General features: G+C 45.0%; 1 protein-coding gene across 4 annotated transcripts in view; it reads left to right on the forward strand.

The window, feature by feature from the left end:
* The window catches only part of LOC137334120 (POC1 centriolar protein homolog A-like), a 115,787-nt gene that overhangs the window by 26,654 nt on the left and 76,755 nt on the right, over positions 1-12,378 (forward strand). For all 4 annotated transcript variants that reach the window (XM_067998638.1, XM_067998639.1, XM_067998637.1 and 1 more), the window contains exons 4-6: positions 7,330-7,509; positions 8,664-8,771; positions 10,725-10,840. In XM_067998638.1, the coding sequence (XP_067854739.1) occupies positions 7,330-7,509; positions 8,664-8,771; positions 10,725-10,840 (404 nt within the window). The remainder of the gene's footprint in view (positions 1-7,329; positions 7,510-8,663; positions 8,772-10,724; positions 10,841-12,378) is intronic.

The raw sequence follows: 12,378 nt of genomic DNA on the forward strand, positions 1-12,378 counted from the left end.
TGAGGTAGCCAATTGGATACAAAATTGGATTGACGACAGAAGACAGAGGGTGGTTGTAGAGGGTTGTGTTTCAAACTGGAGGCCTGTGACCAGCGGTGTGCCTCAGGGATCGGTGCTGGGTCCGCTGTTATTTGTTATTTATATTAATGATTTGGATGAGAATTTAGGAGGCATGGTTAGTAAGTTTGCAGATGACACCAAGATTGGTGGCATTGTGGACAGTGAAGAAGGTTATCTAGGATTGCAACGGGATCTTGATAAATTGGGCCAGTGGGCCGATGAATGGCAGATGGAGTTTAATTTAGATAAATGTGAGGTGATGCATTTTGGTAGATCGAATCGGGCCAGGACCTACTCCGTTAATGGTAGGGCGTTGGGGAGAGTTATAGAACAAAGAGATCTAGGAGTACAGGTTCATAGCTCCTTGAAAGTGGAGTCACAGGTGGATAGGGTGGTGAAGAAGGCATTCAGCATGCTTGGTTTCATTGGTCAGAACATTGAATACAGGAGTTGGGATGTCTTGTTGAAGTTGTACAAGACATTCGTTAGGCCACACTTGGAATACTGTGTACAGTTCTGGTCACCCTATTATAGAAAGGATATTATTAAACTAGAAAGAGTGCAGAAAAGATTTACGAGGATGCTACCGGGACTTGATGGTTTGACTTATAGGGAGAGGTTGGATAGACTGAGACTTTTTTCCCTGGAGAGTAGGAGGTTGAGGGGTGATCTTATAGAAGTCTATAAAATAATGAGGGGCATAGATAAGGTAGATAGTCAAAATCTTTTCCCAAAGGTAGGGGAGTCTATAACGAGGGGGCATAGATTTAAGGTGAGAGGGGAGAGATACAAAAGGGTCCAGAGGGGCAATTTTTTCACTCAAAGGGTGGTGAGTGTCTGGAACGAGCTGCCAGAGGCAGTAGTCGAGGCGGGTACAATTTTGTCTTTTAAAAAGCATTTGGACAGTTACATGGGTAAGATGGGTATAGAGGGATATGGGCCAAGTGCAGGCAATTGGGACTAGCTTAGTGGTATAAACTGGGCGACATGGACATGTTGGGCCGAAGGGCCTGTTTCCATGTTGTAAACTTCTATGATTCTATGATTCCTTTGAAGATGTGGCTGATTTTGCTGGCCACTTCTGGTAAGTACCCTTGCCTGAAGTCCTTCCAGGCCTGGTGCTTAGTCTTTTTTTCACTTTCTAAGTCTGTCAGTATTTTATCTTAAATTTCTATTTATTTTAGAAAATAATTTGGAAATATGGATTTTATTTGGAAAATGTTGCCGGGGGAGGGGGGCTTTGAGCTTTTTCAGAAAATTGCTCAGTTTGGTGGGGTGGGGGGGGCGGTGCAAAATGGGACGGCAGGGAAAAGGCTGGTCCAGATTTGGAAAACAGTGCTCAGTGCGGGGGAGGGCATCTACAAAAAGCTGCTCAGTTGAAGATGGGGTTCAAATAACCAAAACGATGCTCATTGTGGTGGGCGTGGACGGGGGTAGCTAAAATGTTGTGCACAATGTATCATTCCATTACTGGGGTGAAGAAATTATGTCACAATAGAAGGGATTTTCAACATCAGTTTTCTCATCACGTCACAAAATTGCACAGCCCCCCAGCTGTGATTTTCTGCTATTACCATTAATGGGTAAAAAACAACAGGCTGGAGTTGCATAATTTCCTCATATTAAAGAAAGAACTTGCATTTATGTATGCCTTTTATGACCTCAGGATGTTCAGAACCACTTCACAACCAATTAATTACTTTTGAAGTGTTGTCACTGTCGTAATGTAGGGAAACCGTGGCAAGGTCCCACAAACTGTAGTGAGATAAATGACCAGCTAATCTGTTTTAATCTGACCTGAGCCCTGCTGGACTTCTAGAGACATTTTTCCCCCTTGACCCAAAACTCCTACTCAGTATTCACAAACCACATTGCCAGTTCTTCCTGATCTCAAAACCTCCTCCAAAGCTCTCACAATCTGAGACTACCCTCCTCATTGCTTACAGATCACAGGACCCTTCTCCCAGTTATTCCAGATAACAGGACCAGCCCCAAAGTTCGCAGACCCTGCTTTTCTGGTGTTACGGGAGCCCTGGGAGTCCCTGCCAGTGCTTCCAGACCGTGAGGCTGATTCCAGCATTGCCAGATCCTGGGCCCCCTTCCAAGTGCTCCCAGTTCCCAGGGCTATCCCCGAAGTTAATAATTTAGTTTCCTTAGTAGAACTACTTGGCATAAACTCCCTGCTCTTATAACGTGAGCAATGCCACCAGAGATCTTCTAGGAAATAGTTATAATTAATGCCCTTTGGTTTGAGTATAAACAATAGTATTTGGTAAGAGGTTTTTAAAAAAAATTTATTTCGTAAATAGCAAGTAACTTTTTAACATTGTATATACAGTGCAGCCTCAATTATAAGTGCACTTGAGTATCTATGAAAAGCTTCATACAAAACAGAAGACCAGTGGGAGCTGAGGCTGCCTGGATTTTCTCTTCTTTTACTTGCCTTTCATGTCCTGCTTCGGCTAGCAAGATCAGCTGGTGCTGGAAGGACTATTCTTTTCGGATTGGTTGAACTATTTTTGAGCAGACAAAAAAATTGAGAATAACAGTGTGTAAGTAGAGCCAAATGGAAGAACTTGTTTTGCTCCCCATAACAGCTGATCAGTGCACTCCTCTTGTTGATCCCTAGGAATCTGACCCAGCTGATGCCACTGCTGTCAGATCCCTTGAACAAATTGTTCTCCTTGCCGTCCGTCTCTTTTCAAAATCTGTTATGAACTTGAAAATAACTCACTGATAGATTTGATAAGAAACTGTATGTAGGCGGCTCCTCTGCTACCCTGAACAACGGATCAGTGTGCTGCTCACTCTCTGTGCCCTGTGCAGCGGTCCGCCAGTCACCTGACTCCTCTGAAAATTCTCCTGGGTAATGGGACGATAATTGAGATCCCTTCTATACCCAGGTTTTAAAACCATTTGAGCAATGAAAGGAAATTCACTGCAACAATACAGGTGGTTGAGAAAAATAAAAACAAACAAACATGATCACGAAATTGAGGAAAAGATTTTCTAATATGCCTATCCTCATGCCACTCTGTCAGTAGTCACACTATCGATAGTACAGATCATTAACGCCAAGTGTATTAATAGCACATGGACATATTGGACTATTAAATTTGTTTAAAAGTTGAGCCAATGGGTTAAAGGTTTTATTTTCCAATTTTACTTGGATAATAAATAATTTTTGTATTCATATTGAATCATACTATGTAGGTTGTAATCTGAAGAAGTATTTCATGTTCTAAAAGAATACTTTGCAATTGCATCACACACTCATTAAAATTCCACAAAGGTGTTTGGTGAGCATGACCTGATTCACTGCATAAGTTTACCGAATGTAACAAAGATTAATTGACACGAGGGATATTAAAAGAACTATTGAACAAAGTGGAAAAGTAACTCTTATGGCTGACTCATTCTCACGATCTGTCCAGAGGCATTTAATTATTCCTCAATATGGCAACCTATATAAAACATTTAAAAAATTAAAACCATAAACCATTATTTTTAGAAAGTGGAGAAGTGAACTTAGCAAGTATGTTTCTGGATTGAAATTTGATTTGTGTCTGAATTCAAGGAGTTATCTTCCAATCTCTCTCCTGCTGCCCCATGTTATATTTTTAAAAAATGTTGCCATGAATTTATTGGCTGGTTACTTGATCATAGCAGGCATTTATGCATCATTTCTGAGGCTGGGAAACTATAAGATAGTGGGCTACAATTTACTGTCAAAGTAACAGTGAGGCTAACGGCGCAAATTTATGCACAAATTTCACAGCAACTTCAGGCGAGGGCAGATGCATGGTTAGACGTGAAAATCCAGAAATTGCTGTCCGTGATGCGCTGCTCCGCCATTAGCTTCGCGAAAATGCCATCTCGCTATTTGACTCACCATTCAGATGCATTGAATGGCGAGAAGTTCCTGTACTTGTCTGGTAGATAGGAACTAAACTCGCCACAGAAAGTTAGGGCTTGTCCATTTCAATATAAGTACCCTTTTTAATGGCATGGTAAGTCTTAATTACTGCCAAACAACCTGTCTGGCACTGAAAATCAACTATTATAAGTGTGGAGTGTCATTCCTTCAGCTTTTAATTGTTGGAGATTTTCATGTCTTTTTTTCTCTCTCTCTCTTAATCCAATCTTTCTTTTCCTCTCTCTCTTTTGCTTTGTGTACCTGATTTGACATTGAATTCACTATTCAGACTCTGCGCTGTTCAATCCTCAATCCTTCCATCTGATTGGTTAAGGAGATACATAGTTGCATGCCCTGTTCACACAGGTCCCAGATGCCCTGTAGAGGGTGCCGTGCCAGTTCGATCTCCCACTTGCAGCAACTTGCCGTGCAAATTCTCATGGTAATTAAACGGGCAAGAGCAAGTCTAACGAACGGCGGGCGTTGTTCGTTCGCCAGCTACAATAAATTCTGGCCCAATATGTTTGGTTTTCAGCACATTTTCTTCCCCTTCCACCACCACTATTCATTGCCTATGGAGGGCAACCACTTTTTTCTCCCAAAGGATGTGGGGGTGGAAGCAGTTTACTCAAATATGAGGCCTCATCTTTATTCTTTATAGATGTAGCATACTGAAAAAAAGATTTTGAATTTTATATTGGAGTGTTTCCATTAATTATAAATGATGTCTTCTATAAGTTTAAGTGGATGCCTTGGGCATGATTTTAACTCTGAGCCGGGAACCCAGCCCCTCCCTACATATTCGCATGGGGAACCCGGAAGCCAAATGACTGCGTCGCAATCTGCGACCACTACTCAATTGAAGGTAAGTATCTGTGCTTCCGGGTTTCCCGTGTGCCAGGCAGTCAGATTGGCAGGCTGGCTGCTAGTTGGAAGGGAAAAGAGCAGTGAATCAGAGAGGGGACAGGAGGGAGGGAGAGAGAAAGTTAGTGGGCTCTGGAACAAATCGGAGGGAGGGGGAGTGAAGCGGGGTGGTGGGGGGATGTGGACAACATCGGGGGCGTCCAGCCAGCATCAGGGTCGGTGGGGGAGGTCTCGCCAGCATTGACATCGGGTGGGCGTCCAGTCATGTGGGGATCCAGCCAGCATCGGGATTGGGGGGGTTGGGGTTGGGCCCGACCAGCATCGGGGGTGGGTGTCCAGCCAGCATCTGGATCGGTGGGGAGGCTCCAGCCATCATCTGGATTGGGGGATGGGGTGGGGGAGGGCTCCAGCCAGCATCGGGATTGGGGGGGGTGGGGGGTGGGGAATGTCCAATGTCCAGCCATCACGGGATCGGGGGGGAGGTGGTGGGGAATGTCCAGCCAGCATCAGGATCGGGGTGGGGGGGGGGGGTGGGATGTCCAGCCAGCATCGGGATCAGGGGGTTGTGGGATATCCATATCCAGCCAGCATCGGGATCGGGGGAGTGTGGGATATCCAGCCAGCATCGGGATCGGGGCGGGGGAGGGGGGATGTCCAGTCGGGATCGGGGCGGGGGAGGGGGTTGTCCAGCCAGCATCGGGATCGGGGCGGGGGAGGGGTGGATGTCCAGCCAGCATCGGGATCGGGGCGGGGAAGGGGGGATGTCCAGCCAGCATCGGGATCGGGGGAGGGGAGGGGGGGATGTCCAGCCAGCATCGGGATCGGGGCAGGGGAGGGGAGAGGGGATGTCCAGCCAGCATCGGGATCGGGGCGGGGGAGGGGGGATGTCCAGCCAGCATCGGGATCGGGGCGGGGGAGGGGGGATGTCCAGCCAGCATCGGGATCAGGGCAGGGGAGGGGAGAGGGGATGTCCAGCCAGCATCGGGCTCGGGGCGGGGGAGGGGGGGATGTCCAGCCAGCATCTGGATCGGGGGAGGGGAGGGGGGATGTCCAGCCAGCATCGGGATCGGGGCGGGGGAGGGGGGGATGTCCAGCCAGCATCGGGATCGGGGCGGGGGAGGGGGGATGTCCAGCCAGCATCGGGATCGGGGGGGGGAGGGGGGGATGTCCAGCCAGCATCGGGATCGGGGGGAGGGGGGGATGTCCAGCCAGCATCGGGATCGGGGCGGGGGAGGGGGGGATGTCCAGCCAGCATCGGGATCGGAGCGGGGGAGGGGGGGGATGTCCAGCCAGCATCGGGATCGGGGCGGGGGAGGGGGGGGATGTCCAGCCAGCATCGGGATCGGGGCGGGGGAGGGGGGGATGTCCAGCCAGCATCGGGATCGGGGCGGGGGAGGGGAGGGGGGATGTCCAGCCAGCATCGGGATCGGGGCGGGGGAGGGGAGGATGTCCAGCCAGCATCGGGATCGGGGGAGGGGAGAGGGGATGTCCAGCCAGCATCGGGATCAGGGTGGGGGGGGGAGGGGGGGGATGTCCAGCCAGCATCAGGATCGGGGCGGGGGAGGGGGGGATGTCCAGCCAGCATCGGGATCGGGGCGGGGGAGGGGGGGATGTCCAGCCAGCATCGGGATCGGGGCGGGGGAGGGGGGGATGTCCAGCCAGCATCGGGATCGGGGCGGGGGAGGGGGGGATGTCCAGCCAGCATCGGGATCGGGGCGGGGGAGGGGGGGATGTCCAGCCAGCATCGGGATCGGGGCGGGGGAGGTGGGGGGTGTCCAGCCAGCATCGGGATCGGGGCGGGGGTGGGGGGATGGGTCGGCTGATTGCGTGGTCATGTCGTGTCAGATGAGCTTGTTGGGCCTGGATGAAGCACCCCTGCTCCTCCGGGCCCACAAGCAGTGCAATAGGGGCACTCACCTCATGGATCCAGCCCTTTCCACTTGCTTTCCCTTCACCTGAATCAGAAGTGATGGGAAACCTGAAAAGGGAAGCTTAAATTCATTTTGCTTTTGTAATACACAAAAACTTAAGTACCTCAACTATTTCAATGAGGTACATTGCCCCTTCAAGTATCGGCCTGCCGGCTTTAAGTGGGGACGGGACTTCCTGTGTCTGTTGTGCGCGTGCATCCAAACACCCCGGGGTCAAACCCGGAAGTGGGCGTGTTGGAGCCGGGATGCGGTCCCGCTGCAAAAAGCTGTTATTTTAACCACCCACCCGCCCCCAACCTACCCGTTCTTGAGGGTTGAAGTTACTCCCCTTTTGTTTGTGAACTTGATTATGGCACGCAGCTATTTTCTTGAAGTTAGAAAGTACTGGGAACTTGGGAAATGATAGTGGTCTGGGTGATAGGAAGAGAAGTTCCTTTTGGAGAAATGAATCTAGTCAATAATTGGACATGTAATCTGTGAACATGTTGGCTGTGTAGTACATAGTACTGCTTTTCATGGACTCACTGGATTTTCCCCATTGCTACCGTTTCTTTCTAGGAAAGGCGAGTCAACAGTGTTAAAAGCTCACACAGGAACCATACGAAGTGTTCAGTTCTCTAGTGATGGACAATCATTGGTTACAGCTTCTGATGACAAAACCATCAAAGTTTGGACAGTTCATCGGCAGAAGTTTCTTTTTTCTCTGAGCCAGCACATAAATTGGGTTCGATGTGCCAAGTAAGTACTTAAATGATAGTAGTCATACTGTTATAGAGAGGGGGGCAAAACTATCAGGTTGGTATTCCTCTATATGGTGCACATCTTTGGATGCACAGGTTAGTTTTTGTGTGACTGCAGACACTTGATAACAGTTCTATAATAAAACTTGCATTTTCACAGAAACTCTGTCCTCTGTACCAGTGTTCCTTGTGAGGGTGGGGTGATTTGAGTTTTACTTGATTTCAGTAACACTCCCAATGTTGATGTACATTTTAATAATGCGGAAAGTGATCCTGCTTAGTTTCTTCTTTTTTCCACATGTTGCAAATTTCTTCTCTTTCATTTGCAGGAAGTTAGAATATGTTCACTATATTGTGCTCATTTAAAAATTTTTTTTAATGCTATACTAGAATTTCTGTTCACCATTCCTTATTTGGTGAGTTTGGATCTCAGTTTAAACCCTGGGGAGCCACTAAATAAAGTGAAGGTAGTTGAAATATGAGGGAAGGAGGAAGCTTGTAGAATGCACCATACCAAAACAGGTCTTTTCTACTTCCTTGTGGCCAATTTAGAGCAATATTAGCTGAGTCCTGAGACTAATTTGCTTATTCACATGCTTGACCAGTGGCCTCATGAAATCTAGAAAGTGAGGGGCAAAAAATAACATTAAAAATGGGGTGGGAGGATCTCTTTTTTTTCATATGACTGGCTGATTTTATTTTCCCTTCTTTTGTGGGTTGTTCTTTTTGGTTAGTGATATTTGGATTCATTAACAGATTAGGATAGGTCACTATTAAAGGGTCTTTTTATAATATGTTTAAATCGGTAGGCTATGTATATGGACAGAGTATAATTGAACTACTGTAAAATTGTGTATAAGATGCTGCCTTTTTATACAGTGTCATTTCAGTTAAAAATCTTGTATAATTGTGTTAGTGTAAATCACTTTCTTTTATTCAGAGGAAATAAAAGCTAGCACAGAGGTCATGTACAACAGTTTTCACATCAAGAGCATAGAGAAAACCTTGCACATCTGAGGTGTACATTATGTTTGAGGGAGGTTTATTTTTGTAATTTCAGATTGCACTTCTATTCAGATTTAGTACTGGTTGGAATTGGGGTGCTTCCTCTTTTTTTATTATTAAACTGTATTTTTTGTTATTAATTTCTAGATTTTCTCCAGATGGACGGCTCATTGTTTCTGCCAGTGATGATAAAACTATTAAAATTTGGGATAAAGCTACTAGAGAATGTATACATTCATTTTATGAACATGGAGGGTGAGATTTTTAATTATGTATGTTTGTTTGTAAACAATAAATATTTAGCATATTAAATGTTGAATAATTGTTACACCGTATTGCTTGCACTGTCGCACAGTGCAGTGGAGTGGTGTGATGTAGGTTTGCATCCATGATTTTCTTGCATGGTTAGTTACTGATTTCCATTGTGCTGTTGTGAGCTAATATCCTTTAGGGAAGGATACTCTGCCGTCCTTACCCGGTCTAGCCTATATGTGACTCCAGACCCACAGCAATGTGGTTGATTCTTAATCGCCCTCTGAAATGGCCTCGCAAGCCAGTCAGTTGTACAATCTCGCTGCAAAAAGTCATAATAAGAAAGGCAGCTCACCACTACCTTCTCAAGGGCAATTAGGGATGGGCAATAAATGCTGGCTTTGCCAGCAACGCCCACATTCCATGAACGAATAAAAAAAAAAGCTGGTGCGGGATTTTAAAAAATTCATTCATGGGATGTGGGTGTTGTTGCCTAGGCCAGCATTTATTGTCCATCCCTAATTGCCCTTGAGAAGGTGATGGTGAGCTGCCTTCTTGAACCGCTGCAGTCCATGTGGTGAAGTTACTCCCATATGAAGGATGTGGAGCTTCCCCTGAAAGAAAGAGAGGAACTTGGAAGAAGGTACCTTCCGTACATTCTAACATGTGACAGATGTGACAATCTGACATTTCCATGGTGCATTTTTGTTTTGTCTTTTTGTTGCGGTATTCTGAGGGTTAAAGCAGGTTTGCTTAAAGAAATAACTTTAGAAAAAACCCAGACTGGGGGCTGTGCATTTCACTATACCAGTGTATCTGTTGCTAAGGGTAAACTAGCTGGCATGGCATTAGTTAGCTTTTATGTAATAATAGTGGTTCTTTACAAAACCAATTTGGATTGATGTCATCTGAAGCTTGCCTTGTCACCTGGAGATGGTCTATTAAGATTAAATAAATTTGCAATAAGATGATAAGTGGATTTAGGTCTTACTTTTATTAGCCCACAGTGGTTTGACTGTTGTTGAATTTCAGAAATACATTTTTGATTTCCTTTAGCTACATGGGAAATAGGCAAGGGATCATGTTTATTATTTTCTTTATTCGGTGAGAATAGATATGTTTGGTAAACTACTGTCATCTGCTGTTTTACCTTTGCTACTGCATATCTTATTAATGAACCTGTGTGTAGTTTACAGTTTAAGCTTTGCTTTACCACTTTACAAAATGTAGCAGATGAAGAGAGTGCTTGTGATATACCCAGTAAACTAAATTTAGCGACAGAAATTTTCTTTATGAACCCTAGGCTTGTTATGTTACCAAATATTGTGCCCAATAGACTTCTGCTTTTTTAATGCATTGAGTTTATACTTGGGGAGTTTTGTGTGCTTAGCATGATGAGGGCTGGGACATTGAACTTTTTTTGTACAAACATCCCTTAGTCAGCTATAACATGGATTACATACAAGGTTTTACTCTCTTGGGACAATGTACTTGACCCAATCTTAGAAAAACACTGTTTGCTGCACCAATGTGATGCTTTTCATTTTGTACAGCAGCTGTCCTTGTTGCCTTTGAGTGTAATTGCCAGTGAGTGCTGAAATATGGTATAGAGTTTTGTTCTATGAACTTCTGCTCACAAGTTGGTGGGTTGAGACTGCTCAAATTTATTTAATTTGGAACACACTAGGAAGAGGAGATATTTATCCCATTAATCAGGTCCTAGAAGTAAAAGGACATTGTTTTATCTAGTTCCCAACCAGTTCAATTTCTCGAACTTTCTATGTTCCCATCAACTACCATGAAACTTTTGTTACAGACTGGTTCAGTTGTTCCACTTTGTTATGTTACCTAATGTAGGCATAAAAGTAAATAATTTTGCTGTATGCCTGTAGTTTTCCCTCCAGGTAAGGTGAGAAAAATAAAGCAACTAAAAGTTACTTTCTTTTCTCCCTAAAGGTTTGTTAATTATGTAGATTTTCATCCCAATGGCACATGTATTGCAGCAGCAGGAACAGACAACACTGTAAAAGTTTGGGACATTCGTACGAATAAGCTTCTTCAACATTATCGAGGTAAGTAGATAGCATTCTCTATGTTTTGCATCTTAGATAGCAAGGAGACAAATATACATGAAATAATGAATACCTAGGAATCATTATAAACTATGAGATTAAACCTTAAGTGGGTTTATAATAGTTGTCTGAACCCTGAGGTAGATGGAATCTTTCAAATAATTTTCTGATTTTTTTTTCAGTTTGTAGAAGGGGCTGGGAGCTGAAAAGGAGTTTACAATAACTATTTGGTGGACTGCAACATTAGATCTGTTTGTTCAGTTCTACAAATTCTACATTAATTACTTCCAGGGCATATCTCCAAATTTGTGGGTTGTGCAGTCTTTGTCCGTGGACTTAATACCAAGGCATTTCCAATGATCCATACAAACCTTGAAACGTCACCTTGAAGAAAGTAGCTGAAATTAATTATCTTGAATTCCAGTTGCACCTACTGGCTGAAAATGAGTGCCATACTGTCAGCAAGAATATTTCTTTGTTATGTAGGCATTTAGAAAATTCTGCAATCAGAAGGAAAAGTTTGCTCGAGAAAGGTATATAGGGCGTACGAGAAAAGGCCAAAAGTCATGGGTTGGTATGTGGCACAAGGTGCTCAAAGCAAGTTACATGGGTTATAGTGCCTTTATTGAATACCCAGTATATACGTGTAAGCTGTGTATGTGTGAGCAGAAAGGAAGAGTTGTAGGATATGATGACATGTTAATGGAGGTGTGTGGATCATCGTGGCTTATGCAATTATTTCAGAATATGCATTAAATGTAGCTTGAGTAATTAATTGCCAATAAAACTCTTAGACCTGCTTGTTTGAAAATAAGTCCATATGTTACCTTTTATTTTTGTTAAGTGTAATTTTAATGTAAAATGTGAATATTCAGAAAACACAAAAGGAACAGCACCAAGGAGCCCTAGTAAAATTGAAGTCAATGGGAATCAGGGGGAAAACTCTCCAGTGGCTGGAGTCATACCTAGCACAAAGGAAGATGGTAGTGGTTGTTAGAGGCCAATCATCTCAGCCCCAGGGCATTGCTGCAGGAGTTCCTCAGGGCAGTGTCCTAGGCCCAACCATCTTCAACTGCTTCATCAATGACCTTCCCTCCATCATAAGGTCAGAAATGGGGATGTTCGCTGGTGACTGCACAGTGTTCAGTTCCATTCGCAACCCCTCAGATAATGAAGCAGTCCGAGCCCGCATGCAGCAAGACCTGGACAACATCCAGGCTTGGGCTGATAAGTGGCAAGTAACATTCGCGCCAGATAAGTGCCAGGCAATGACCATCTCCAACAAGAGAGAGTCTAACCACCTCCCCTTGACATTCAACGGCATTACCATCGCCGAATCCCCCACCATCAACATCCTGGGGTTCACCATTGACCAGAAACTTAACTGGAACAGCCATATAAATACTGTGGCTATGAGAGCAGGTCAGATGCTGGGTATTCTGCGGCGAGTGACTCACCTCCTGACTCCCCAAAGCCTTTCCACCATCTACAAGGCACAAGTCAGGAGTGTGATGGAATACTCTCCACTTGCCTGGATG

Source organism: Heptranchias perlo, chromosome 17 (assembly GCF_035084215.1).
Source record: "Heptranchias perlo isolate sHepPer1 chromosome 17, sHepPer1.hap1, whole genome shotgun sequence".
NCBI classification, from domain to species: domain Eukaryota; kingdom Metazoa; phylum Chordata; class Chondrichthyes; order Hexanchiformes; family Hexanchidae; genus Heptranchias; species Heptranchias perlo.